General features: G+C 52.5%; 7 protein-coding genes across 7 annotated transcripts; 6 read left to right on the forward strand and 1 right to left on the reverse strand. All coding sequences in view use genetic code 12, as the record gives it.

The window, feature by feature from the left end:
- Nucleotides 1-407: 407 nt before the first annotated feature.
- DIURU_001010 (Gti1/Pac2 family protein) lies at nucleotides 408-1343 on the forward strand (the record flags this gene model as incomplete). The annotated part of the gene is made up of 1 exon (XM_034153508.1): nucleotides 408-1343. One exon carries the CDS (start codon nucleotides 408-410, stop codon nucleotides 1341-1343), a length of 936 nt encoding a protein of 311 aa, XP_034014242.1.
- A 2327-nt stretch (nucleotides 1344-3670) lies between these two features.
- Nucleotides 3671-5362, forward strand: DIURU_001011 (uncharacterized protein; the record flags this gene model as incomplete). The annotated part of the gene is made up of 1 exon (XM_034153509.1): nucleotides 3671-5362. One exon carries the CDS (start codon nucleotides 3671-3673, stop codon nucleotides 5360-5362), a length of 1692 nt encoding a protein of 563 aa, XP_034014243.1.
- Nucleotides 5363-6495: 1133 nt separating this feature from the next.
- DIURU_001012 (uncharacterized protein) lies at nucleotides 6496-7545 on the forward strand (the record flags this gene model as incomplete). The annotated part of the gene is made up of 1 exon (XM_034153510.1): nucleotides 6496-7545. The coding sequence occupies one exon, from the start codon at nucleotides 6496-6498 to the stop codon at nucleotides 7543-7545; it is 1050 nt and encodes a 349-aa protein (XP_034014244.1).
- Nucleotides 7546-9945: 2400 nt separating this feature from the next.
- Nucleotides 9946-11955, forward strand: DIURU_001013 (uncharacterized protein; the record flags this gene model as incomplete). Its single annotated transcript, XM_034153511.1, has 1 exon — nucleotides 9946-11955. The coding sequence occupies one exon, from the start codon at nucleotides 9946-9948 to the stop codon at nucleotides 11953-11955; it is 2010 nt and encodes a 669-aa protein (XP_034014245.1).
- An 841-nt stretch (nucleotides 11956-12796) lies between these two features.
- Nucleotides 12797-13852, forward strand: DIURU_001014 (uncharacterized protein; the record flags this gene model as incomplete). The annotated part of the gene is made up of 1 exon (XM_034153512.1): nucleotides 12797-13852. The coding sequence occupies one exon, from the start codon at nucleotides 12797-12799 to the stop codon at nucleotides 13850-13852; it is 1056 nt and encodes a 351-aa protein (XP_034014246.1).
- Nucleotides 13853-13995: 143 nt separating this feature from the next.
- On the reverse strand, nucleotides 13996-21657 carry TEL1 (DNA-binding protein kinase; the record flags this gene model as incomplete). The annotated part of the gene is made up of 1 exon (XM_034153513.1): nucleotides 13996-21657. One exon carries the CDS (start codon nucleotides 21655-21657, stop codon nucleotides 13996-13998), a length of 7662 nt encoding a protein of 2553 aa, XP_034014247.1.
- A 1030-nt stretch (nucleotides 21658-22687) lies between these two features.
- Nucleotides 22688-25720, forward strand: RFC1 (replication factor C subunit 1; the record flags this gene model as incomplete). Its single annotated transcript, XM_034153514.1, has 1 exon — nucleotides 22688-25720. One exon carries the CDS (start codon nucleotides 22688-22690, stop codon nucleotides 25718-25720), a length of 3033 nt encoding a protein of 1010 aa, XP_034014248.1.
- Nucleotides 25721-26000: the final 280 nt, after the last annotated feature.

The following is a 26000-nucleotide window of genomic DNA, read 5'->3' on the forward strand; positions in this document are numbered from 1 at the left end:
AGGTCGGCTGCAGCGTCGTGGTTACCCCCTCACAGGGAGGGGAATGCTCTGTGGCGGCGACCTCCCTACGCTGACGGGGGGTTGCTTTGCCGCCTAGCTAGCGGTTTAGGTGCCTGGTAGCCTTCTCTGGGTGCGGTAGTGCCAAGACCTTTTCTTTGTGTGCACCCAAAGGATCGCCGCCGCCCGCTGGCCAGACCCATCTGGCGTTGGCTGGGCCGTCCACGGGCCCCCAACCGTCAAATTGTTTTGTACCTTCCACTTCATCTGCCCCACATCTAATATCGGGAATCGGCATGACAATGCACGGGGTTGCCGCCCGACATGAAAAATGATGATATATTACCAGTGAAAAGCCCACGCAAAATCCCGATTATCCACCTCTCCTTGGACTGCTACCACACACGGCAATGACCGTCATCCCCACCTACCACGGCTACATTGGTCTGACTGCCGACGCCATGCTCGTGGTGCAGCAGGTGCTAGCCCGCAAGTTGCCCGCGGTGTACCAGCGGCCGCTGCCCACCGAACGCTCCCAGTTGATCTGTCTGGGCAACGTGTTTGTGTTTGTTGAACGCCACCTGGGCATCCGCCGCTGGACCGATGGCGTCCTGTGGCTGCTGCTGCGGATCGTGGGCCGGTTCCTTGTCTACCGCACCAAGCACGACGACTCGCCCCTGCCCCTCGCCACCGTCACCGAAGACGTGCTGAACGACCACCTGCTCATCAAAAAGCTGCTTTCCATCACCACCACCACCGCCGACCTCAACTTCTCCGGCGAGGCCAAGCGCGATACCATCCACTTGGTGCTGTACTATACCCCCCACGACGTCGTCACCGGCAAATTGAGCCGCCCCGTCGAGGACGCCCAGTTCAGCGACGTCGTCATCCGCGACCTGTTGCGCCAGGCGCTCCGAGACTCGAAGTTCGGCAAGCGGGTCGCCGACAACCAGGGCGCCTACACTTACGTCGATGCTAACCACGACGTCAAAGAGATGGTGATGCCGTACCCGCCGCTTAAACGCCACAAGCTGGCACCACCGCTGCTGTTTACCAACGTCGGCAACCTCACGCCCCCGACACCGTACCCGCTGGCGCCGGGGAGCGACGATATCACCGCCTTTGCCGATATCGCTGAGGAGCCGTGGCCGCTTGCGCCTACGTTTGATTTTACCTTCCCTGCCACCCCCGCCACCACCGTCGCTCCCGATAACGCCATTGCCACCGTCACAGATACTACGTGGAGCCAGCTCCCCCCGCTAACGGCGGCGCCGGTGCTTTTAAAACACGCGCCCCAGCTAGCCGACTTTGGCTTTTTAGACGAGGTGCTCGGCCACGACGGTTAAACGGGATATAGGACCCACTGATAGAGTTTAACCATCGATAGGCTTCTGGCTTGACAATAGAACATCATTCTTCCCTTTCTTGCCCTGTTCGTATCAGCTGGCGTCGCCGCCCATTCGGGCGCCTTGCGCCTTTCACCGCGCATCTCGCGGCGCCAGTCTCGGAAACTATGCCCGATTAGCTAACCAGAAATTATTGTCGTCGCCACTAATATAAAGCTTACTCACAGCGCCCACTCAGGGTCCTTTTCGACTATATGCAGGCGGAGGGCTCGATACGTCACTGACCGTGCACCATTGTGGCACCACTCCCACCCACCTGCCGAAATAAGCCATGTAACGCCATCAAGCCATGTAAGAGAGCTCTAAGCGAGAGCTGTCTACTTTACAACCGAATCGGATCAATGGAATGCACATGGCAAATGGTTGCTAGGGATGGTGAGAGATTAGGGTTTTACCGGTCAGCAGTGGCCGCAACCACTAGATTTTCAGGATTTCTTTTACCTAGGGCCATCGTTTTGTGGACGGCTCTACTTTCGCCTTTCGGTAGTCGATGGACGACGTATTGTATTTGCAGCGAATAATTTTTTTTGTCTGGTGTATTTTTTGAGGGTATCTCCACTTTGGCTTTGTGTCAGCAAATCTTTATTGTTCCTGGAGACTTCCGATGGGGCGATTACGCCTCTCTCAGAGAGTGGAGGCCTCATCCTGTCCCATGGGTGAGGGTGAATATTATTGTGATGCGGATTTCCGATACCCCGGCATTGTTTCCGGAACTCCTCGCACCGAGACCCACATTTCACAAGGAAATTTCGTCGATAAGCTGATAATGGCACCACAGTATCAACGTCGAGTTTCGAGAAACCACTACGTCATCGTGATGTGGAGTAAACAGGCCTCGGTATACGGGCTAATGGAAACGGCGCGTGTTTCATGTCGTTCGTATGTAGTGGCACAAACGAATGTCGACATCCCCATGTACATCGTGGAGGACATCACTGGGAGAAAAATTATAATCTGGCTAATGATAACTGAATCGTGGCGCTAATCGATAAATGAGGGGACGGTGACACACGTGATGCGTTAGTAGTTATCGATAGTGGTTCTCCACTACGATAAATCGACGATGAAAAAGCACCTTGAAGTCATCCTTGGTGTTCTATCCTGATAATGGCAGTGTCGGTGCTGTCATCCTCGGTAGAGTACTTTAACACCCGAAAATAGCACCACCGAGGGAACGATTAATGTCTGAGTGGCCAGTGGCACATAACCTGCAAATCACCCATAGTAGAAAAAAAAAGAACTTTGACTCTAGAAAAAGCATTACGGACATATCAAGCGATGTCCGGGAATACATCAGCCGGGTAGATCACCGGCCAGCGTCACATGCCAACAGATAATCCATTAGCCCCAGACCACCTAGCGAAAAGTGCCGCTATACCGCTTGCCAACTCGTATCCTCGCGATAGCCTTTATCGCGTCAGTGGTGACCACAGAGCCAGTGACTACCCACAGCCACCGCCTCCCGGAGGGCGCCAAGCCGTCTGTCGTCGCCCTAGGCGGCAGGGTAGACAGACCACAAAAAAGAAATTGCGCTTTCGCAGCGCTTTTACCTTGCTCGACGTTTAGCGACACGCACCCACCCCGTGGGGGAGACGGGCCTGTGGGGGAGACGGGCCTGTGGGGGAGACGGGCCTGTGGGGCGGTGCTGAGGGTAGGCAGCAGCAGCAAGTGGGTGGAGAGAGGTTCCGGCGCGCGTCGACGTCACTGGGAAGGAATGACTCGTCGTATTCCCTCGATTAGGGAGGGTTGGCGGAATCGCTGCAACGGGTTGTAGGCGACAATACGGGCACCCGCCCCTGGGGAGAGAGCCGGGGTTATTCTGGAGTTCGAGGCATTTTCTCACATGGCCCTCGCACAAGGGGAGGGGCTTCATGTGGGGCTCGCCATACGAGTACGAGGGGAGGGAAATGTGGAGAGACGGGCGAGTGGGTGAAGTGGAGCAGAACAATAGATCCGAAATGGAGTTTGGTGCTGTGGGCATGGGGTGCCGCGCTGGACTTTAGAGTACTAAGGGGGTTAGAGGAGGGGGTTTATGTGAAACAATGGTGGTTACCCACGTTTTTCGGTGATTGCGTGGGGTCACCAGCTACCCCCACCACACCTGTCTCCTGTCGAAGAGTGGGGCTTCAATGGGGGCTAGCTTTTTGTTTTGTTCGCGGCTACCCTCATTGTTCGCAGTCTCGCGAATTTTGGTGGTAGGCATCGCGAAGACGGCTCCCCGCCACAGAGGGGCAGCCTCATCGCGCGACTAGGCACCCCCTCAGTAAATGCCCCGGAAGAAGTCAGCGAGAAAGCTCGCCGAGGCCCAAGCCGCCACCGCTACGACTAAAACCGACAATGGCGACGACATGAACGCCCGCAAAATGCCAGTGGTCGATCTGGCGGCTGCCGCCGGCGACGCCGCCGGTGATGACGATAACGATGACGATGACCTGCTGACCTCTGAAGAGGAAGACGAGTTTGGCGAGCTTATCACCGAGAATGTCGAGCTGGGGATCCAGCAGGTGCTTGATGCCATCAAGCGGAACGACCCCAAGTTGAGCGACCCTAACTACCGCTTCTTTGAGGACCCCGAGAAGGCAGTGGCTAACCTCAATGTCCAACCTAAGGAGAAACCATTATACCTTAAAGACTACCACCGCAAACAAATTTTAAGTGGTGGCTACAAGGATGAGGACGAGGATGATGAAGAAGAAGAAATGGAGAATGAGTACGGTACCGTCGACGGTAAGAAGCCGTATGTGGTGGAAAAGCAAGAAGAGAAAGACGCGATTTTAGCTGAGATCAAGGACGCGTTTGACAACGCTGCCTCTGATGACGAGGACGATGATGGTGAATTTATGAAGAAGAAAGAAGCCAAGATTGGTGATATCCACGATGCCGAACCGTCACTTCCCGACCCTAATGCCGACGCCGAAGCGTTTCTTCAACTGTTCTTGGATCAGCAAGCATGGATCCCTAAGAAGACTGATAAGATGGTCAATTTGGACAGAATCGATGCTGACGATGCCCAAGAGTTTGAAGAGGCTGCCGAACAATTTGAACACGCTTATAATTTCCGTTACGAAGATAAGGAAGCAGCCGAGATCGTGTCTTACGCCAGAGACCAGGCGTCGATGAGACGGGAGAAGACTAGTGCTCGGGCGCGTAAGCGTCAAGAACAGCGAGAGGCGAAGCGGAAGGAGAAGGAAGCTACTCAGGAAGCACTCACCAAGAAGAAGAACCAAAAGGTGAACTTGGTGATGGACCGGTTAGCTGAAATTAAGAAGGCTGTGGGTGGTGACGTTAGCGACGAAGTCATCGAACGAGTATTTGGCAAATCGTTATTAAATGACGAATTTAACGATGACGACTGGGACGCTAAGATGGCGGAAATCTTTAATGAACAATTTGCCGATGACCACGACGCCAACGTAAAGCCTGAATGGGACGACGAAGACGACGAAGCCATCGCCGGGTTTGAAGACGCAGAGATCGATATGGACGCTGACTCTACTAAGACCACTAAGACTAAAAAGAAGAAGCTGGATAAAAAGCAGGAGAAGAAGCTGAAAGAGGCGTTGAAGTCGGCGGCGGCACGGATCGTCGAGTCCGCCACGTTGGACTTGTTCGACGAGATTGTTGAAGAACGGGGCCGTTCCCGTGAAGCTGACGATGACGATGGTGTGGTGTTTAAGTACCGTGAAGTTTCGCCAGAATCGTTCGGGTTGTCCACCCGAGATATCTTGGTTGCCGACGATAAGCAATTGGGTCAATTTTTGAGTATGAAGAAGTTGGCTCCTTACCGGTCAAAGGAGGACGTCCAGCGGGATAAGCGCAAGTATGCCAAGCGCAAGCGCGTCAGAGAATGGAGAAAGAATACCTTCGGCAGCGATGAACCGCAACCAGCCGACGGAAAGTACGATGTGCTCATTCCCACCGAGGATGAACCGCCTCTGAAGAAGAAACGGACAAAGTAGCGGGTTATATAGGAAATGAAAGGTTTATTATAGGCTGTCGTGCACAAGTGGTACCATTTAAACGTCGGAAAGACTTATTTCTGGAAGAGATTAGTGGAGCTGGTAAATTACCAAAGAGCGGGTTTAAAATTTTTGTGTTGTATAATATCCGAAGCTCACTAATAAAACACTTGTATTCTTTTCTAATCAAATCAGTCATATTTATACACCAACCTGCGGCCTCCCACTTTGCCACCATGGAAGCTCCAGGTACCTTCTTCTGCATCTGTCACATGTGTATCGAGCCTTCACATGTGACTGCGTCTGGCTTCTCGAACCTTCCAGACCCTTCGACCAGCATCAGAGTCATTCCTCAATAACTCCGATCTGGAAGCTAGCATTTTACACGACATTTTGCAAATTATCCGGTATGGTGTAATGGCTATCACGGTTCGCTTTCACCGAGCAAATCAGGGTTCGATTCCCTGTACCGGAGTTTCTTTTTCGAGTGCTTCTACGACGCGGACACTCGCAATACATTTAGGTTTTGGGCGCACCCATTGACCGCGTACTTCTCTCTTCACATCTCACCTTCATCCGTGTATATTCGGTCTGATCACGTCGATTCATTAAGGAAAGACCAGCAAAGCAACTCTTAAAATCCGGTTGCCAGTGCCGAGAACTCGAAACTCATAAATCCGCCGGCGATCTTGCCTAATTCTGATTGCGAGCCAGTTACTTCACCCCCTGCGAGAATATACTAGCCATTCCCGAGATCAATACGAGGGCAAACTAACGTTGAATATCGACACAAGACACACTTACAACGATGATATTAGTATCAGCAAATGGCCAACAACCAAACACCTGAATGAATCCTTTCCCGCTCTTCTTTTATGAACTTTTTAGCTTCCATTGCCGTGTCCGCTGGCCACGCTTCCGCGCTGGGGTTCAGCTGCGCCTTGCTTCCTGCATCGCTATGCAAATTTCTCAATCCTGTTGATTCCATCACGTGCCGCACTCACCATTTATACCAAAATTCCGGCAGTGTTTGTAACGCACCTCACGTGTCGCGCGTTGTTTTTTCCTGTAAGCACCACTCAAATTCCACTTTCCCTCTCCACCACCGATCGACACTCTCGCTTTTGCATTTGATGAAGGTATCTCACGTCGTTGTTTCTGGAGCGTTATTGGGGAGCCCTGCCTATGGCATGTGGTTTCGTCGGGAAGCGGTTGACCCCGTGGCGGGCGCCGCTCCCCCCGCCAACGCTGCCAATCCTCCCGCCGCTGCCCCAGCCGCCGCCGCCGCCACGACTCCAGCTGCTGGCGCCGCCGCTGCTGCTACCACTCCGGCAGCGGGTGCTGCTGCTGCCACTACTCCGGCAGCGGGTGCTGCTGCTGCCACTACTCCGGCTGCTGGCGCCGCCGCTGCCACCACGCCCGCCGCCGGAGCCGCTGCCGCGACGACCCCAGCTGCGGGCGCCGCCAATACCACTCCAGCTGCGGGCGCCGCCGCTACCACTCCCGCCGCCGCCGCCGCTGCCGCCACTACTACTACCCCCGCTGCCGGCGCCGCCACCACCACGCCGGCGGCAGCAGCTGACCCTGCCACCGCGAAGACCACCACTCCCGCCGCCGCTGGTGCTGCTACCGCTAAGACCACCACCCCGGCGGCCGATGCGGCTGCTACTGCCAAAACCACCACCACCCCGGCGACTGACCCCGCTGCCGCTGCCAAAACCACCACTACCCCTGCTGCCGCCGACCCTGCGGCTACCACTCCCGCAGCGGCTGATCCTGCTGCCACCACTCCTGCTGCCGGTGCCGCTACCACGACGCCCGGTGTTGCTGGCGCCGCGACCACTCCCGCGACCGGCACTGCCACTACTCCGGTTGCCCCTGGCACGTCCGGCGTCTCCGCGTCGCTGACGTCGAAGATCACTGGTGCCGGTACCCCTGGCGCTCCTGCTGCGGGTGGTCTTGCCACCTACCCTGCCGCGGGCGGGGTGTCCGATGACCCCACCACCAAGTCGTTGACGTTTGTCACGCTGAGGGTGATGCGCTCGAACACCGCTGACCCCAACTACACTCAACCGACTGCCTCCAATGTCTCGAACCAAGTCAACGCGGCCGGTACGCACACGGTGCCCATTTATATGATGCTCGCGTTGGGCGGCATTTCGGCTGCGATGGGTTTAATTTAGACGACAAAACTGGTATTTTCTTTGGGATTGACGGAGTCACCGTCATCAACGATATAGACACGGTATAACAAATGTAACGGATTGGTTTTTTTTGTGTGATCAAATAATTTGAAACATAACCCACGGCGACAAGCACCTCCCCGTGATTAAGGTTTACACGAGACTTAGAGTCGCGCTGGAAATCAAACGCCAAGCGAGTGGCCAAAACAGAGGGAACAAAAGTAGTTCTAATCGAGTAAATTCTCACTGATTTGTTTTATACAAAGTTAGGTTGGAGATATTTTTCGTGGCGATAGCTTTGGGGTTTAACTGTTGATGTTCTTGAGTTTCTTATTGATAGCTCTCCGGCAAGAAATCGTAGTTATTCAATTTGACGGCGCATTTGAAAAAAAAATGGACCGGGGTCTAGACGCTCACTCCCGCTAAAGCTTTCCACGCCACCTGGGACCTAACTTTCGGAAAAACAAAACCCTATCTCTATACATACCAGACACAAGCTGTCTCAACACGTATCAGCACACGTATTACTGTTGACGTGACCCAGTTTCATTCCATAGTCTAGAAGCGACGACAAACCCTCAAGGGTATGTTTTTAGTGACTGCTTATGAAATGGTATGTCTCACATCGTATTGATCATCGAATGATGCCTGCCGTTTATCGAAATGGTATATGAAATGCCGACGGTAGGACAATAACAAATGTAGTGAAGGTGGTGACGGTAGTCAACGGCAACCGCTAGTTCGCAAAGATTTTCCTTAAGTCTGGATGAGGGGGAAACGCCAAAACAAAGCTCCTGACAATTAATCTCTCAGACAGTGACTGGGTATACATTTATTACTTCGTTGATGAGTTTCACACCTTGCCAACTTGAGTGGTATCGAGGATGATAGAAATATACGAGATGGGGATCCAGGAACGGAGAAAGTTCGGCTCCATACCGCCTTACTCAGTAAACTGCTCACGGCAAATACTCCCGCGACACGCCAGTGCAGAGTCTAGATTACGCATGGCCTTTTTACCCGGGCCACAGCTGGTCATTGCCGGGCGAGGCCGATACGGTCTCACGGCATCGCACGGATAAATTTTGTAAGCATTCCCTATCGGCAAGGATCGTGCGTGAGTGCGGGACATTCTCACCTGAATAAGGTTCCTTGACGACGTCTTAAACAAAAATTTAGAGGAAAATAGCTTTAAAATCGGTTACGTTTTACATAGTTGACCACTAGCGTCGAGCTAATAGAGACCACCTTACCAATTTGACGATCCCATTGTGTGGATACGTCACCCCCTGCTCACGGTAGTTGCAGGTCTTTGTTGAGCGTCATCTGCGGATACCCCTACGTCGGCGCGCGCCTCAGCACTAAATCTAGAATACGTACGGTACCTCCTGGGGCAACGACGAGGTTGACGAGCCAGCCAAACGAGCCAGACTGGCTGGACATTCCAGACAGACAAGATAACAGCTGAACAACTATCCAATTGTTGATATTTATTGCCTCGTAAACAATTAACACTTTGCATTATTAGTACCCCACACCCGTATTCGTATTCTCTCCCCTGTCGTGTGCCGGTTACTCGTAGCCACCCCCCCTGCCCTTACCGGCACTAGTGCCAACGGGCATTCCTGGGAAATACGTGCATACGTCGAAAACGGCGCCGATCTCAAGCACTATATATTGCGATAATCCCCTGCAATTCACTCCGCTACGCTTTGTTTGGGTCGAGATCCTACCACCAATTCTATCCACCACTGGGACCATACAACTCACTGGCCGCACCTGATCCCACCTTTGATCGCTGCAATTTGTCGCCGTCGCTTCGTCACAAAAGCTGTAACAAAACAAAGACGTTTACATCGACCGTGTGTTCGGGGTACTGCCTAAATTTCCAGTGAGCCATCACCTCTTTTTTTCTTGGGTCGCGTCGTATTAAGCTTTTGTTGTGCGCAAGGCACACACCCTTCGCCCCCTTTCGTCCCCAGACACCCCCCAGGGCTACCTAACCCGTGAGCATAAGAAAAACAAAAGGACAAAAAAATGGTGCTGCTGCCAGTGATCTCTCCCCTTCACCAGTTGGAACGCCAGGTAGAAGCCTCGGCTCCCCCACGTCCGCGTCCGCTACCCTCGACCCTATCGCGCTTGGTTCTGCTGCGCAGTCAACCGCGCCTCGACCGCGCCCGCTCCCTCCCGTTTAGACGCCAACTGCCAGCGCTTAAGCGATCCCACACCACCCGCGACGTGGTTACATTGGTCACCGTATCTGCCGGCGACATCGCCCTGATCCCGCTGCGCCCGCTGAGCTTCGTGTCCGCTAAGCTGCCGCTCTTCCCCTCGAAGCCGGCGCTGCTGCTGCCGCGGATGGCGCCCCCGCCACCACCCCCACCCCCGTCAGCGCCAGCGATGGCGTCGCAACCGCAGTGGACACGCTCCTTCTCAGCCCCCGAGGCCCCCACCGTCACCAACCCCACCACCAACGCTATCTCTACTGCCCGTTATACTGTCGACGACACCATGGGTGACATGCCTTCGATCCAGTTTGATCGCGCTCTGGTCTATCTGTTTGATCTGGTGAGTACGCTGGGGCGCCTTTTGGATCGCCTCGACTTGGACGACGACGGCTACGATCACGACGTGCTGGACGACTTCGACTATGCCGGAGAGATCGCCCTGATCATGACCACACCGATGGCGAGCGATGGCGCCGGCGCCGTCGCGACACTGTCAGTGTTTACCCCGACCAAAGCGGCCCCGACAACGCTAGCACCGCCACGTCCCGCTAACGGCATCATCGAGGAGGACAGCTACATCGCCAGCGAGTCCAGCGACGACGACTACGACTCGCTGTACGCTACCATCACCCACCCACAGGTGACGCTGTTGCGGAAAGTGCTGGGACTGTCGCTCCACCTGGTACCGCCGACGCCTCCACGTCTGGCGAAGCGGCCGCCAGCACCGGTGCCATCGCTGCCGGTGCCATCGCCTCCATTGGGGCGCAGCTTAGCCCCCCAGCGCACCTCAGCATACCCCGCCATGTACACCTACGGCGCTGGCGACACCGCCGTCGGATCCGGCTACCGGCTGCCGTCGCTGCTGCCAACAATCCCCCCGCCCCGGGCTAGTCCTGGCGCCGATAAGTCGCTGGCGTACGGCATCGACATCCCCCACTGTGTCAACCACGACTACTCGGCGGCGCTGGTGCGCAACTTGGCGCTCGACGACGGCGATATCCCGCTAAACATCAACGTCAACGCCAACCGGCTGCTTGACCTGTTCCGCGCCGATACCGGCCCTCCTAAACGGCTTGCAGTGCACCGCACCCGCACGCGTACCACTAAGGCGCTGGTGGTCCAAAAACAACTTCCTGACGCCCCCATCGCCGCTAGTACCCACGACGTCGCCACGCTGATGGCCCCACCGCTGGCGCCGGCACTTCAGATGCGGAGTGTGTCGGCCCCCTCCACCACCAGCTCAGCCCGCAATCTGGCGCAGCAGCTGCTGCGGTCAACGCAGTTGTACCCGCCGTATAGGGCCGTGTCGGAAAAACCAGCGGGGCTCCAGCTGCCATTCCAACAGTCGAAATCCCAATTCAGTACGCACAGACGCGACAAGAAACGGCTGCCACCCACTACACCGCCTCACAACGCGTTGTCGTCTAAAGGTAGCCCTACACCTCACTTGCTGACGGCACTGCTCACCCAAGATATGACTCCTGAGGCCCGCACTAAGCTTGCCCTTCAATTTCGCAACATCGGTAAACACCGCGAAGCCCTGTACCAACTTCAGATCGCAGCCCTGCCACCTGATAACTTCCCTAAGGCGATGTTCTTATACGCAATGGCCCTCCGGTTCGGTTTGGGTGTGAAGCAAAACGATCGTCTGTGCATTAAATGGTTGGGCAAGTGCATCTTGATGTTCTCACAACCGAAAGCGTTAGCAGACATTGTCGATAAGCTTAATGCACTTCAACCGGAAGAGCTCGTGAAGCTCATTGTGAAGAAGTTGGCCTACGATACCCAGAAGGACCCCGTCAATAACGGTAGCGACCCGTACCAGTTGTTCGATCAAATGAGCCGTCTCTCGAAGACCGACATCCTCAAGATTGCCAATACTAGTAAAAATCAAAGTGATATCCTCGCGGTGGCTTATTTCGAGTTAGCGAATGCAGTATTGAATGGCTGGGGGTTGAACCACAAGGAGGAAGCCCAGGGTATCAAATTGTTGCTGAAGTCAGCGGCAATGGGGTACGTACAGGCCATGATGCAATTGGGCGAGATCTGGACAACTAAGTCCAAAACGCGCAAAAAGGATTTGAACAAGGCAGCAGTGTGGTTGCGGTTGCTGGAGTTATTTGGAGCTAAAAGCATGGGCAATTCGTGGATTTACAAGAGTAAATACATGAAGCGCAAATAGATATACCCGTATTTACACATAGTCATACACAATCGATCAATAAAGCATTCACTGAAATTGGCTTTCCATAACAATGATAAAAAAGCATCCTTACTTCCATATCAGTAAATATCATTCCGTTACCTTAGCACCTCAAACTTAATCGTCCACTTCTGGACCATCCACACGAGCGAATGCTGCAGATTGCACATTCCAGCCGGCAGTACTCTGTGATTAGGCGTGAACCAGTCGATAACTATCGCATGATGTGGATGAAGTGCTTGTTGTTTTGCTTCGTATAAATTCCTCTACCCCAAATGCGCGCGCGTTTCAATATTTAGATTGTAATAGTTGGACATCAAATATATATTGAGGCAACACGATCATTGGGATGTAAAAGTTTGACGCATTTGAAAGCAGCGAAGCATAAGCCACTATTGTCGTATGTGCAAACATGGTAGTGGAGGCTCTCGGTGCATTTTACTGACGGGATCGTTTAGCATTCAATGATAGCTGCACAACGCGTACCTTGCATAGAAGTGAACTAACGTGTCAGCCCATCTTCAGTCACGATTAACGGGGGAATCTACTTTCACAACTGCTTTTATCTATGATGGTCGATGCGAATAAAACGACGCTGTTATACTGTTACCTTGTGCTATTACCTGGCAGTAGTCAATGTTTGTTTACTATTGCCATCAGCAATGTCGGCTCGTATTTCGCATCGCGAGCGGCTGATGCGTGTTTACCTAGCTTTCAAGACTCGCGTTTCGCTTGAACATGTACCTGCGCATGTGTTAGTGAGATTTGGAGTATAAATAACCCATGGTCGGATATTAATTTCACAACCCAGGGCACCACCATGAGAATTTTACCTTTCTTGATTACGGTGATTTCCGCTCACCGCGTGTTGAATGGTTTGAGCGACGGTATCGATAACTTCGTCGAAATTCAAGCTCGTGACGACAACCAAGGCAATGCCCAAATTGACGCTCAACCCGAGCAAAGTGACAATCAAAACCAAAACCAAGGACAAGATAACAACCAAGGTTCCAACAATGACAACAATCAAGGGAACTCCCAGGGTCAAGATCAAAACGGAAACGATCAGGATGGAGATCAAGCTGTAAACCAGCTTCAGAGCATCGCCACTACTCAAATCACCAAAGCAACTGACGGCAATGATCAAACAACCACCCAAGTTAACACTCAACCAAAAGCTTTACCAACTGCTCTTTTCTATACCTATGTCCCTCCCCAAGTTAAAGATGACGCTAAAAGTTTGAGCACAATTGGAAAGTGGGATGTATACGCCAGTGACGAAGCAGCCAATATTGGTGATGCTGATTTCTTAAGCATCTTAGACAATGTTGCTGCAGCATGCGTCGATGGAAACAGCATTCAATGTCAGGAGGATAAGTCATATGGCTTGGACACCAACCTTATCTATGGCGGTTACCTTGACCATACCCAAAAGAAGATTATGTTTCGAGGCAATTTTGCAAGTGAAGCTCGGTTGAAAAAAGCGGTTGAAATTCTTAAGCAAGTTTACGCCGACGGCTACAAGCAAAAGAAAGACGTACAAGCTCAGCAGTATGGCAACGGGAAGAGAATCATGGACTTCAACCCTATTGCTGAAGGAGTGCACAATGTTGTGAGAGATCAGAACTACGTGCCAAAAGTTGTAGGAGTTCAGTTTTACAACACTGATGAAGCTGAAGGCGGAAAATTGATGATTCGAATTGATAATGCAGCAACCGAAGACAGCAGCTTTTTGTCAGTTTTATTTGGATCTTTTGCTGCCGCTGCGGGCATCTTCGCTGGGGGCGTGGGGGGGATGTTAGTAAATGGCGTTGCACTCAGCGCCAGCAGTATTTTGGGTGATCAGGGTGTCTCCAACCCCCCCTGGCCATACTAGTGTTATGTTTATAATATTTCTAATTTATGACCATGAACTTTTCATTAGCCACTAGGAATGCCCCCTAACTCAAATGAGAATGTCGATTGCCTTCTAATGATATGGTTGTTTCATTAATGCTAATTGAGGTAAATGCTAAATGACTAAAAAAACGGCGACCAGCCCTGATAAATCAATGCCAAGTTTTCGTCGCTGGTCGCCTCATGAATGAGTTCTCGCACATTGGCTTCCACACTCAAATTGCCTGGGATCCCCCTCAATTTATCACTGACAGTGACAATTGCTTTAGCCGCTTCACTACCATCATCCTCCAAAAGCGCTTTCGGCTCAGTCACAACACCACTGGCTTTACCATCCAGTTGTAACCGCGCCAACTTTGCCGCCAGCACCAGCCACAGATACAAAGGGTCCCACCGGAGCACGTCCAAAATTGCCAAAATGTGGCTGCGATTAGCTCGGAGCACCGTAAGCGTGTATTCACACCCTTTAGTGAACATCCCGTTGACGCCACTGGGACCAAAGCCGTCGACAATGTCGCGAGTAAGTCGAAAAGGTACGGTTTCAGGAACTGTAAGTCGTTTCCCTTGGTCGAATGCCACCCCTAGATCGATATGAATTGGATCGCCGGAACCAGTGTCTATCATCACGTTATTACAGTGGCGATCACCTAATCCCAAGATGTGACCAATCATCAGCAGCAGCGCCACTCCCCTAGTCCAGTTGACCCGACTATCGTACCATGCTTGCGGAGAAACGAACGTATCCCGGAACCAATGGCGCATCACCGGTTTGATATGCTTACATATTTCGCGATATTCAGCAATTCTCAGCGCCCGATCTCCCTTCTGCATTTCCTTCATTCGACTCCGTGCTTCATCGGCAGTCATGGAGTCTTGATTTCGATGATATGGGCGGACTATATCAATGAGCCCAGCCCCCCGAGGGACAAACTCTATCATACCCAGCTGAGGCCCAAGCGGGACAACAGTATACGTTCTGACCCTCAAATTGCGCTTGCGAGCCTGGGAGTCCCGAGTGAGCATTTGGTTCACTTTCTCGAACACTTGTTCCATGATTTGGTCTTGACGAAGATCGTCATTACCGTGTTTCGCAAGCAATTTATGGTGAGTGCCGTCCGAGAGGACGAAAGTGATAATTTTGGGCTTGGAGAGGCCCAGCGGCGCCACTTCCACTTTGGGAAGCGCCAGCGCCATCGTCGGAACTTCAGAATAATCCTCATCAGGACGTACGGGAAGCGACATTGTCGGTGGCGGAACTGGTGGGAGCTCACCGGAGACCCACCCGGAAACATCAGTATCACTGGCCAAATCAATGGTTTTACGGGGCTTTTTCATTGCCACCACAACCACTTGTTTGCAAAACTTGTAAATCATTTTGAGAAGGTGATGGTTGCCGTCGTCATTAGCGATAATACGCTTCCAAAGTTCATACCCTGCTTTGACCTTTGCCTCATTAGGGTTACCAAAGAGAAGTGAAATAAGCTGGTACACAGAGTGGAGCGGGTGGCGCAGCACTAGCTGAATGAGTACCAGCAGCAACACGCGCTGGAATGACGAGTTGCCGCCATCAAGGCGCAGCACCAACTGATTTGTCCACAGAACCAAGTGGTGGGCGGGTATTGCCGCCACCTTATCGGCGATGCGAAACTGGAGGTCATGGTCGTCCAGGGCTTGGAGCCATCCGGCAAAAAAGCGGTCGGTTGTCTCATCGTCAGCGTCCAATGAGGTTTTTGCCATGAAACACTCGACGGCGGTTGCAGCAAACTGGCGCTGGGCAAATACGGCGGTTTCCACTACCAGCTGGAACTGGTTGGCTTGATGTTTGGCGCGGTCGAACTGGCGCCGCGCCTCAGCTAACCGCTTAGCGTCGGGTTTGCGTTGGCCTTCAAGTTGTTGTCGGTGCTTTTTCCAAGTGACTAGCTCCAGGAGCGCGTGCTTTAACCGGCGCTCCGCCACCAGAATTTCCTCAGAGAGACTAGCACTCTTCGCCTGAACCTCGCAAAACGCACCAAACATGCGGTAGGCGCGGGCCATATCCACCGTCCACGCCCCCGGGTCGCTCACTTGCGCGAGTTCCGCGACCTGAGGCACCACCAACCCTTCCATAAGCTTGCGAGGATGCGCCTGCCGCAGCAGCGCTTTCCACTCCACAAGATGGGCAGCGATAAGCAGTCCGTGGACGTTGAGGCCCTGAGCGTGAGCGCCCACATTGATACTAACGAGTCCGACGCCCTCAAGCAAGGAAATGGCGGCAGACGCCATCCCCTGGTCCCAAACGAGGTGGGCATCGTGATATTGGGCCACCCGATCGAGGCCAGGAACCTCGCGGCACTGTTCGTCGATAATGAATGTCGCCTGGATCTTCAGCTTTTGCAGTGTGGCAACCTGAGCAAGGCGCACCAGCTCGAGAATCACCCCTTCAAGGTTCTGCTTTAACTGATACCCCACCTGGCGCGCTTGGATAGCGAGCTCCAGCCCCACCTCTTTAGGTGGTTCCTCCTCGTTGACAATGACATTCACCGCTTCCACCGCCGCCATACATTCAGGAGAAACCCGAGCCGCCCACTTGAGAGCGGTGCCCACATCAAATGTTTGCAGATCATGAACATGTTTGAGCACCGAGTAAATGACGCCATTCTCGGTTGTGGGGCACGCTGGCGGCGGAAGATCCCACTGGTTTAAGCGCCAGCACTGGTAGTCATCATCGGAATCTTGAGGAAGCAGACGGTGACCACAAAATTCGAGAGCATCAGCGTTAGCAGTAAGCCACTGACCCCTTCTCAGGCTATTATGATCACGAACAATCAGGCTAAGTATTGCCGAAAGCGTTGGTGGTTGTGGGAGGCCTTCGATCAAATCATCATCGATTTGAGGATATATGCGGCTAAACACCAGCCAGTCGGGGGTGGTGTCGGCGGCGTCTTCTGCAACCATCATTGCCGTGCGCGGTTGGCCAACAGCAATGGCATAATCGACAATCTTCGCCAAATTTAATTGCTGCCATACAGCGGCGAATGCTGAGGATTTGCCTTCTCGTTTGGCGGCAGCGCGTATTCCCAAAGCAACTTCGACCACCACTTGCTTGTCTTCCATGGATAAAGGAGAGCCGTCATCGGTGAGGGTAGTAAGTACTCCAACTACAGCGTTGATGGCGGCACGCCCTCGTTGCCAGAGGTAATAGCCCACAGTGGCCACCAACCCTCGCCGCGCTAGTTGTGGGAGACTGGCTACCAAAGGCAGCAAGATGCGTGCCACCACTGTCGTATGAGAGAGATCAGCGAGCATGGCAAGCATCCACGGTGCGATCCAATCCTGTTCAAAGTCAATGTCATCGACGGGGACCACCGCTGGAACCTGGGGCATCACCATTTCATAGGCACTCATCGTCATTTCTTGGACATAGCGACCAAACAGCGAGTTGCTAGTGGTAGCGAAATTGGGGAGCACCCCGGGGTAGCCGTGGTCGGCGTATTCCTTCATCAACACTGCGAACGCCGCCTCAACAAACCCCCACTGGCGGAATGAATAAAACTTACGCGACGGTGGGGCCACAAGCAAGCTGAGCACATGGTTGAGCAGCATATAGTCGACAATATCAGCGTCAGTCGAACGTGGCGGCGGGGGCGAATGGCCCTGAAGGTAGTAGCGAGCGCTATACTGTTGGCGCCAAGTCTCTAGCTGTGGCGGCCAGTTGGCCATGGCAGTTATATTGCGCACCACTTCCCGTTTCGGTGCTGTGGGCGGTGGCGGCGTCCATATATGGGCAATAATGGCGACGCCGTCTTCCAACGGTTTATCGGCAAGATAATCTTCGACTTTAGCTTCCGTCAACGTCGAGTGGCGCAGACGCAACCAAGAACTGGCCGCGGCAAACAAAGGCTCTACGCTCAACTGCGTGCGCTCTACCATATGGTTCACTTCAGTGATGATGGCAGCTGGAGGCGCTGGCAGTGCTGTTAATAACAGACGCACAAGCAGAAGGAGAACTGCCACGTCGCTTACCTGGCAGAGGTCAATAAACTCGAGCACGGTATATACGTCCTGGATCACCTCTGGATAAGCAATCATCTGCAGCGCTGCTTCGGTGACAATTGTCGCCAGGTGCCTCAGGATTCCCTGATGGCAAAGCGCGAGTGTCACTTTCACGCGTCGCCACGCTAAGCTGCGTTGATCAGGCATCGTCGCTGCAACCGCGTCGGCGCAAAGATGGCGCAACCAAAAGTACACCCACTTATGGCGCTTGAATCCAGGCTGAGTGCCGTATTCCGCATGTGGAGGCGTCCATTTTTGGGTAATTTCATCAAGAATACCTTTGGCTGTTCTTGGAACGATTCTTAGAGCCAGTGGATCGTCGATAATTGTAGCGGAATCGTGTAATAACGGTAAATGATCGATACCAAAGGCGTCATTTAATTCGTCCTCTTGCGAAACATCAAGCCGGCGTAAAATGGCAAGCATAATCACCATGCTCAGTTCAAACATGGTATCTCTGTCAAACTGAAGCACCAGCTTCAAAGTACGGAATATCGCCCCCTTAGCCTTCTTGGTATAGGCCAATGCTATCAGCTCGGGGAGACTAGCTTCCACGACTGCATTAACTGTAGCTTGCTTCACACCAGCGATATCTTCAAGAACTTCCATTGCTTCGGGAGCAAGCTCCGTTTTGCTGGTATCCCCTTGACGAGGAAGTGCTAGAACCACCGATGTCATTTCCCGTGACAAAGCCAAATAACTCGCTTCGCCTAAATCAATGTCAAATATATCGAAAGGAAAGTGCTTCAACTCGCCTTCCGTAGTCCACTTCCACGCAAGCAAATCATAGCTCACCAGGTGGAAGAGCTCGGCGAGCAGCTGATGATGATAGTGCTGGCTGATTTTGGCGAGAGCAGAGGGCGCATATTCTACCATGCGCTGGTTTTCGGAAACTGCAGCCTCCATAATCGCAAAAAGCGCCAGGTACATAGCCACGTACAGGCCCAGCGCTAGCATCCCTCGATAAATAAGAGTGGTAATGGCCTCAGTGTCGCTATCGGTTGAAATAACAATTGTGGCAGCAGTGATGATTCCCTTTTGCGCTGCTGGTGGGAGTTTCCGGATCAATTGAGCAGTGGCAGAGGCGGTAGCGTATTTGGTTGAAATAGGAGCCAGCGAGAGAAGAGTAGCAAGCATTTTGACCTTCTCGGAGTCTCTATCGGCACCAGCGGAAAGCCATGTAATCACTACATTCAACAGCGGTTCGGTGACCACTAGACTAGCCTTAGTGAGATCCAAAAGCCACCGCGAGATATCCTTATGACGCTTATTCAACTCGTCACTGGCAGCACTCATCTCAACGAGTTTGACTGCCGAAATCACCACGACTTCGGCGCACCGGTAGTCAACCAGAGCAAGCACATTAGTGCCAAAGTAGTCAATGAACTCTGCTAAATTCTCCGAGTTCAAGTTCTCCAAGATCGTTGGTAGGGCCCAAAGAACGACACTTGTATCGATATCATTCAATGCAGGCACAAGCTCCAACGGACGTGTACGGGCAATGAACCGTATAGCACTCACTAGCGTGTTACTATCACTTCTCAATGTAGCCTCAGTCCACGTCGGCACCTCTGCTGTTTCCTGGTTATCGCCAACAGTATCCATATACAGATCAAATACAGCTTCCGCTTCTGGTCGGCGAGAAGTTGACGACTGCACCACCGCCAACGGGTCAAATTTCATTAGTAACCCCACTTCTCGAAGTACCAGTTCACTTAGTAACGGTGATACCCGATTCAAAACTGTCATCACCAGCTTAGCGTCGTCCACAACTAAGTTCAGCAGTTTACCGAGCTGAAGTTCGATAAGGCCAGCAGCAAACGCTACCCCTGGTTGTCCTCCAACAACGTATAACATATCCATAACTTCTGGAGCGACGATCTGGCCACTAACAACAGGTGAACGCCACTGCAACAGTGCAGAGTGGTAGTGTCTAGCGGCGATTTCCTCGACGTCGTTATACGATTTCCAAAATTCAGCGTACTCGTCTTTATCTTTATCGGGAAGTTGTTTCCAAGTACGACCTAAGCGCACCAGCAGGCCAATGAACCCTTCGAGACTACCCCAAATTGAGGCGACATCATCAGCAGTGGCACTACCAATATACGCCAGCCACCGCACGGCAAACCACCTCAGAACCCGCTGAGGCATTTGGGAACTGAGCTTCACGGATAGCGCCGCTGCTGCTTCCAGCAAAAACCCCCAAAATTCAAGCGCCGCCGCCAGCATGACACTAGGCCCGTTGGTATCGGCAAACTGGATAATGCTATTAAGTTGGTGACTCAAAGCGGTCACTTCGAGTGCGTTCGGCAGCAGTTCAATGCCTTTCATCACCGCCAAGCCAAACACTTGGCATGCCATAGGACCCACGGGCACGGGACTTTTGATATATGGGAGGATCTGTCGAAATAGTGCCACTGACGGCTTGGAACTCTCCGGTCGCTTGAGCTGGTGCGCCATCACTTGAAGTGCCCAGTAGGTAAGATCGGGCTCAGTCAAGTAACCCAGCACCACGTCATTAATCAGGATGAACGCGAGAAGTTGGAGGGCAACGTGGTTATCGAAGTCCATTAGCAGAAAGCAGAACCCCACAGCAGTCGAAGCCTGCGCCAATTTGCGTTCAAGAGGCTCTTTGCGTGCTCGTTTTGATGCAACCTCACTTCCACCTCCTCCCGAGGCCGCGGAAGTAGGAGAAGCAGCAGCAGCCAAAAGACCAGTACCAAACCCTAAACTATCCCCGTCAAACAGTTGTTGCTTTTGTTGTTGGTGTTTCACATTGAAATACACCGTGACAAGCTGACTAAGGCCCTGCATGTACCGGTATGGCTCCAGTCCATGTTCATGGTGAGAACGCCACCGCCACTGCGCCATAATCTCCACCGAGCGAAGCAAGTTGACAATCACCTGCTCCATCTGCGGCATTGCATTGGAAGATAAAGATATGGGAGCGTAGTCGATTGTGGTAGGACTATTAAGAAAACACACCACCTGAGTATGCATCGATTCCATTGGCAGGAGCGGCTCCGTAAGCATTTTGAACCCGTAGCCCACTAGACGAGCTACGTATTCAGTATTGATCCCTACCACCATCGGCGCGAGCTTATTAATTAGACGTAGCTGGTTGACTCGCGCTCGAGGATTAGCATCAGCGGCAATGAGAGGCTCAATTTGAAGGTAATGGTTGTAAACCTGTAAATAAGCAGTAGACACGGGACACGCCATCATGTGAGCCACTGCCGCGAGGGTATGAGTAAGTTGTTTTTGGTATATCTTGGACGATTTCGTTGCGTTCGGAGCTGTCGCCAAAAAACGAATAACTCTGGTCCAGTCAGCAGCAGTCATATGGTCTCTCACATAGGTTAGTGATACCACGGCGTCGATGATAAGTAATAAATCCTCAAAACACGGACTTAGCACATGGTGGCACTCATAAGCGGAAATGGCCATGTCCACCACGGATAGGTAACCCTTCAATTTGATATTGACCCGGTTATTGATCAGTTTCACCACCAATTCTCTTACTAAGGTAACACCACGTACAAGCCTGGCTTCCACCGCCGAATTATCCTGGGCTTTGGCGTAGTTGGCGGCTTCGACCGCCACGAACTGGGCTAGCGCTTGGAGGAGAACTCTATAACTTTTGCCATCGATAAGAGGCCGCTGCAGCACCACTGCATCGATATCATCAAGGGCATCGGTACGTTCCTTGACTCGCTTCAGCGTAAGCCGTGGGGCGATGGCCGACACGTCCATATGCGCGTCGCGACACCTTGGGGCCCGTCTTGAATCAAATGTGCCAGAGGGATGACCAGAGGTGAGAACAACATGTGTTTAGCAAGAGCTAGAGATTCTATGGGAAATTTGTCTAGTGATTGAATTGTCATCACTAAAAATGATTTTGCCCCTGTGTTTTTCCAGATCAATCACGAACCAGAAAGCATCATTAGCAGTGATCTACGACCTACTCCTGATCTCCATGAAGATCCATTCCCACACCCTTTAATGTTTCACGTTCAGCTTTTCTGTCTCACTAGGGATTGAGGTGTTGGTACCAAGTGGATGCGATGTTGGTTTCAGAGGCGGTTGATTGTCGTCGCCATATTAGGCCTTGACCCCCAAACGCTATATATATACATTGATGACCAACCATCAGACCTCTACGATCACATGCCCTGTTGTACTCACTGTTTGTTTATTACTGCTCATACCAATCAGTTTTTCTACTGCTGGTTATGGGGTAATGTGTTTCCTGTGCTTTGGCTAGTAAACATCGCCTTCTATGTGCGGACCCTACTTATGGGCCCTTCCCATCCAAGTGCAGACCGCCAGTGTCACGAGCGTACCATAGACCGCTGGCACCGACTTATGGGGTATTTGGTGACGAATATCGCCGTGTGGGGCGTACTCTGCGTCATGGTTGTCGCCATCTTTCGGCTTGAGCCTGCACCCAAAATCGACGAAATTAACCGAATTGATGAAAACTGATTCTTAATCAATTAGTGCATCGATATTTCAACTATTAAATACTTCATTTGCATCAGGCATTAGTCAATAAACTCAGAAGTCAATGTTAACCTCTCCTTTAATGCATCCTCGTTAGTTTGGTTGATTTAACTATGAAAATTTCCTAATTATTTTTGAAACAGTCACACATTTCGGTGACCATTATAATCAATTATCGCCTTTCTTGTCAATTCCTCAATTCTGAGTCCTCTCTCAGTTTCCTAGTACGCGTCCAAACGCGGTGCGCGTGTTCCTTCCTCCCATCGACCAGAGGCCCCCCATGGTGAGCATAGACGACTTTTTCTCTAAGAAAAGCGGGGCCAAGAAACGGCTGGCGCCTCCTCCACAGCCGCTGGCACTGGCGGAACCATCCGGCGACCCCATTGTCATCTCCGACTCCGACCAAGAGCCAGAATCGAGCCAACCACCGCCGTCGAAACGGGCTAAACCCGCTGCGAAACCAGCAGCCAAACCCGCGGCCAAACCCGCAGTGAAAGCTGAATCATCGACTAAAGCCCTGACTAAACTGGCGGCAGACGTGCTTGCCAGCCTCCCCGATGCTGATTTAAGCGGAATTAGTGTCAGCACTGCCTCATGGCGCGATGGGCCGTCGCTGGGCAATTCCGGCTCAGGCGAGGTGATTGATATTCCTGAGGCGGCACCTAATTGTCTTACGGGGCTTACCATTGTATTTACGGGTCAGTTTACTAAGTTTGATCGCGAACAGGCCGAGGCTACGGCACAACAATACGGCGCTAAAGTCACGAAACTGATTCTGGGACGAACGCTGTGTGTGGTGGTCGGTGACGAAGCGGGACCGTCGAAGATTAAGAAGATCAATGAGCTTGGTACTAAGGCACTCGATCAGGATGGCTTTCTTCAGCTTCTAGCAGAAATGCCTGCTGAAGGTGGTGACAGTAAAGAAGCAGTCAAAGCTCGTGAAGCTCGCGAGAAAGAAGCAGAAAAAGTTGAAGAAATGGCGGCTGCCTTTGATGAACTTGAAGAGCTTGAGAATTTGACGAAAGCCCCGTCTAAACCTAGAGCTAAATCTAAGGCTACTTCTTCCACCAATGCATCCTCGTCATCATCTTCGGGACAATCTAAACAAGTGGATGTACATGAAATCATTGCCACCATACCCGATGCCGTGCTTCCTGACGTTGACCCGTCGCAGAAGCCAAACTTCTTCGCTAAAAAGGAGTCTGGTGGTGGCGGTGGCGATGTTCCCGAGATTCCCGAAGCCGCTCCCAATTGTCTTACGGGGCTTACGATAGTGTTCACCGGTACTTTGCCGACAATGGACCGCGACACTTCCAAAGAGCTTGCTACCAAATATGGTGCTCGCGTCACCGGACTGATTCTGGGAAAAACTGATATAGTGGTAATTGGCGACGAGGCCGGTCCGTCAAAGATCGAAAAGATCAAAAAGTTGGGGATCAAAGCCATCGACGAAGATGGGTTCATCGAGCTTTTGCGTAAAATGCCTGCTGAAGGTGGTGATGGTGACGCAGCCATCAAGGCAAAGCAGAAGCGTGATGCTGAGGCTGAAGCTGCACTTGAAGAAGCCGCCAGAGACGCCGCTCAGGCCCGTCAACAGGCGGCGGTTAGCGACGTGCCGGAGTCCGCTCAGTTATGGACATCTAAATACGCTCCCAGAGATGTGAAGCTGTTGTGTGGTAACAAGGGACAAATCAGCAAGTTGACGGAGTGGCTCTCGACGTGGTTTGAGACTAAACGGCGCGGGTTCACGTTTAAGGGCAATCTGTTCCCCGCAGTGATGCTCAGTGGTCCTCCTGGGGTCGGTAAGACTAGTGCCGCCCACATTGTCGCCCGGCTGCTTGGGTATGATGTGGTGGAGAAGAACGCCAGTGACGTGCGGCTGAAAAAGTTGCTCAATCTGGAGCTTAAACTGGTGTTGGATAACACCAGTGTGGTGGGTTTTTTCCACAAACGGGCGGTGAATGCTGGTGAAGCGCCAGCAGAAAACGTCGACAATAAGCAGAAGTTCGTGCTTATTATGGACGAAGTCGATGGTATGTCTACTGGTGACCACGGCGGTGCCGGGGCGCTTGCAGCCTTCTGCAAGACGACGCTGATGCCGCTCATTCTCATTTGCAACGACCGCTCTTTACCCAAGATGAGAGTATTTGATTTTAAAGTGCTTGATCTCCGGTTCCAGCGGCCTAAGGAGGCTGAGGTGAGGCTGAGACTCATGATGATCGCCCACCGTGAGAAGATTAAGCTTGAGCCACTGGTGATTGCCCAATTGTGGCAGGCTACCGGTAGTGATATGCGCCAGATGATCAATCTTATGCTGCACGTGCTGACGACACTGAAGCACATTGGCCTGGGCGGGTCGAAGGAGTTAGCTCAACAGTGGAAAAAGCAGGCTCCGCTTAAGCCTTTTGACATCACCCCGCGGTTATTGGGCGGTCAGATTTGGCTCCCACAACTGCAACACACGTTGAACGACAAGCTCGACTTGTTCTTTGGTGACATGGATTTGATCCCCCTTATGATCCAAGAGAATTATATCAACAATAACATTCTGGGGGTGGCCAAGGGGCTGAAGCAGGAGCTTTTGCGCATTTCGGAAGCGGCCGACTCCATCTCCCAGTCGGATAGAGTCGGCGCCATGGTCAGAGGCAGTGAGCCCCAGTGGTCGCTCTTGCCGTTCATGGGGATCATGTCGTCGATCGTACCGCTGTCGAAGGTGGCCGGGCTGCCTGGTGGGCGCATCGACTTCCCCAAATGGTTGGGCCAGTACTCGAAGACCAACAAGTTCCAGCGCATGCTCCAAGAGCTCTACTACCACACCCGGTTGCTGACACTGACGGACAAGGTGCTGTTGCGGCTTGACTACATGGGCGACTTCCAACAGGCGTTGCTGAAGCCATTGCTCGCCAAAGGCGAAGAAGGCATTGAAGATGTCATCGAGACTATGGACCTGTACTACATGACCAAAGACGACTACGACAACATCATGGAGTTTGGCATTGGGCCCAGCACCAACCCTGTGGCCAAGGTGCCCACCAAGGTGAAGTCAGCGTTCACCAGGGCCTACAACGGGCGCACCCACCCCACCGCCATCTTCAAGACGGGTAACCTGACGGCGGCAGCGACGCGGGCGCCGAAACAACGGGTGGACTTTGATGACGTCGTCGAGGACGACACCGTCGACGACAAGCCCGAGGTAGAGGAAGACAGCGACGAAATCGACGCGAAGAAGGACAAGTTGATCAAACAGGTGAAGCGCAAAAAGCCTGCGGCAAAGTCGGCAACGACGGCGAAGAAGCGCAAAACTGCCAAATAAGCCACTCTTGCGAATGGATGACGGGAAATGTGTTTAGCCGTTTCTGGTTTTGCATGGGTCTGGTCATTCGCCGAATTTAGGCCCTTGTCGTTTCCTCTAAATTGGCGGGAGCAATTGTCTGTCCCTCTAGGCTACACCGGTTGAGGTGACGACGAGGCGCCACGCCACACACACGATAGAGGAATTTGTAGCATTACCTAACTCTCCAATCATACTAATAAAGGCCAGAAAAGCAACGGAAGGGGGAGGTAAAACGCCAGGATGTTGACAACTTTAGTTC

This window comes from Diutina rugosa (assembly GCF_008704595.1).
Source record: "Diutina rugosa strain CBS 613 chromosome Unknown scaffold31_size150537, whole genome shotgun sequence".
NCBI lineage: Eukaryota > Fungi > Ascomycota > Pichiomycetes > Serinales > Debaryomycetaceae > Diutina > Diutina rugosa.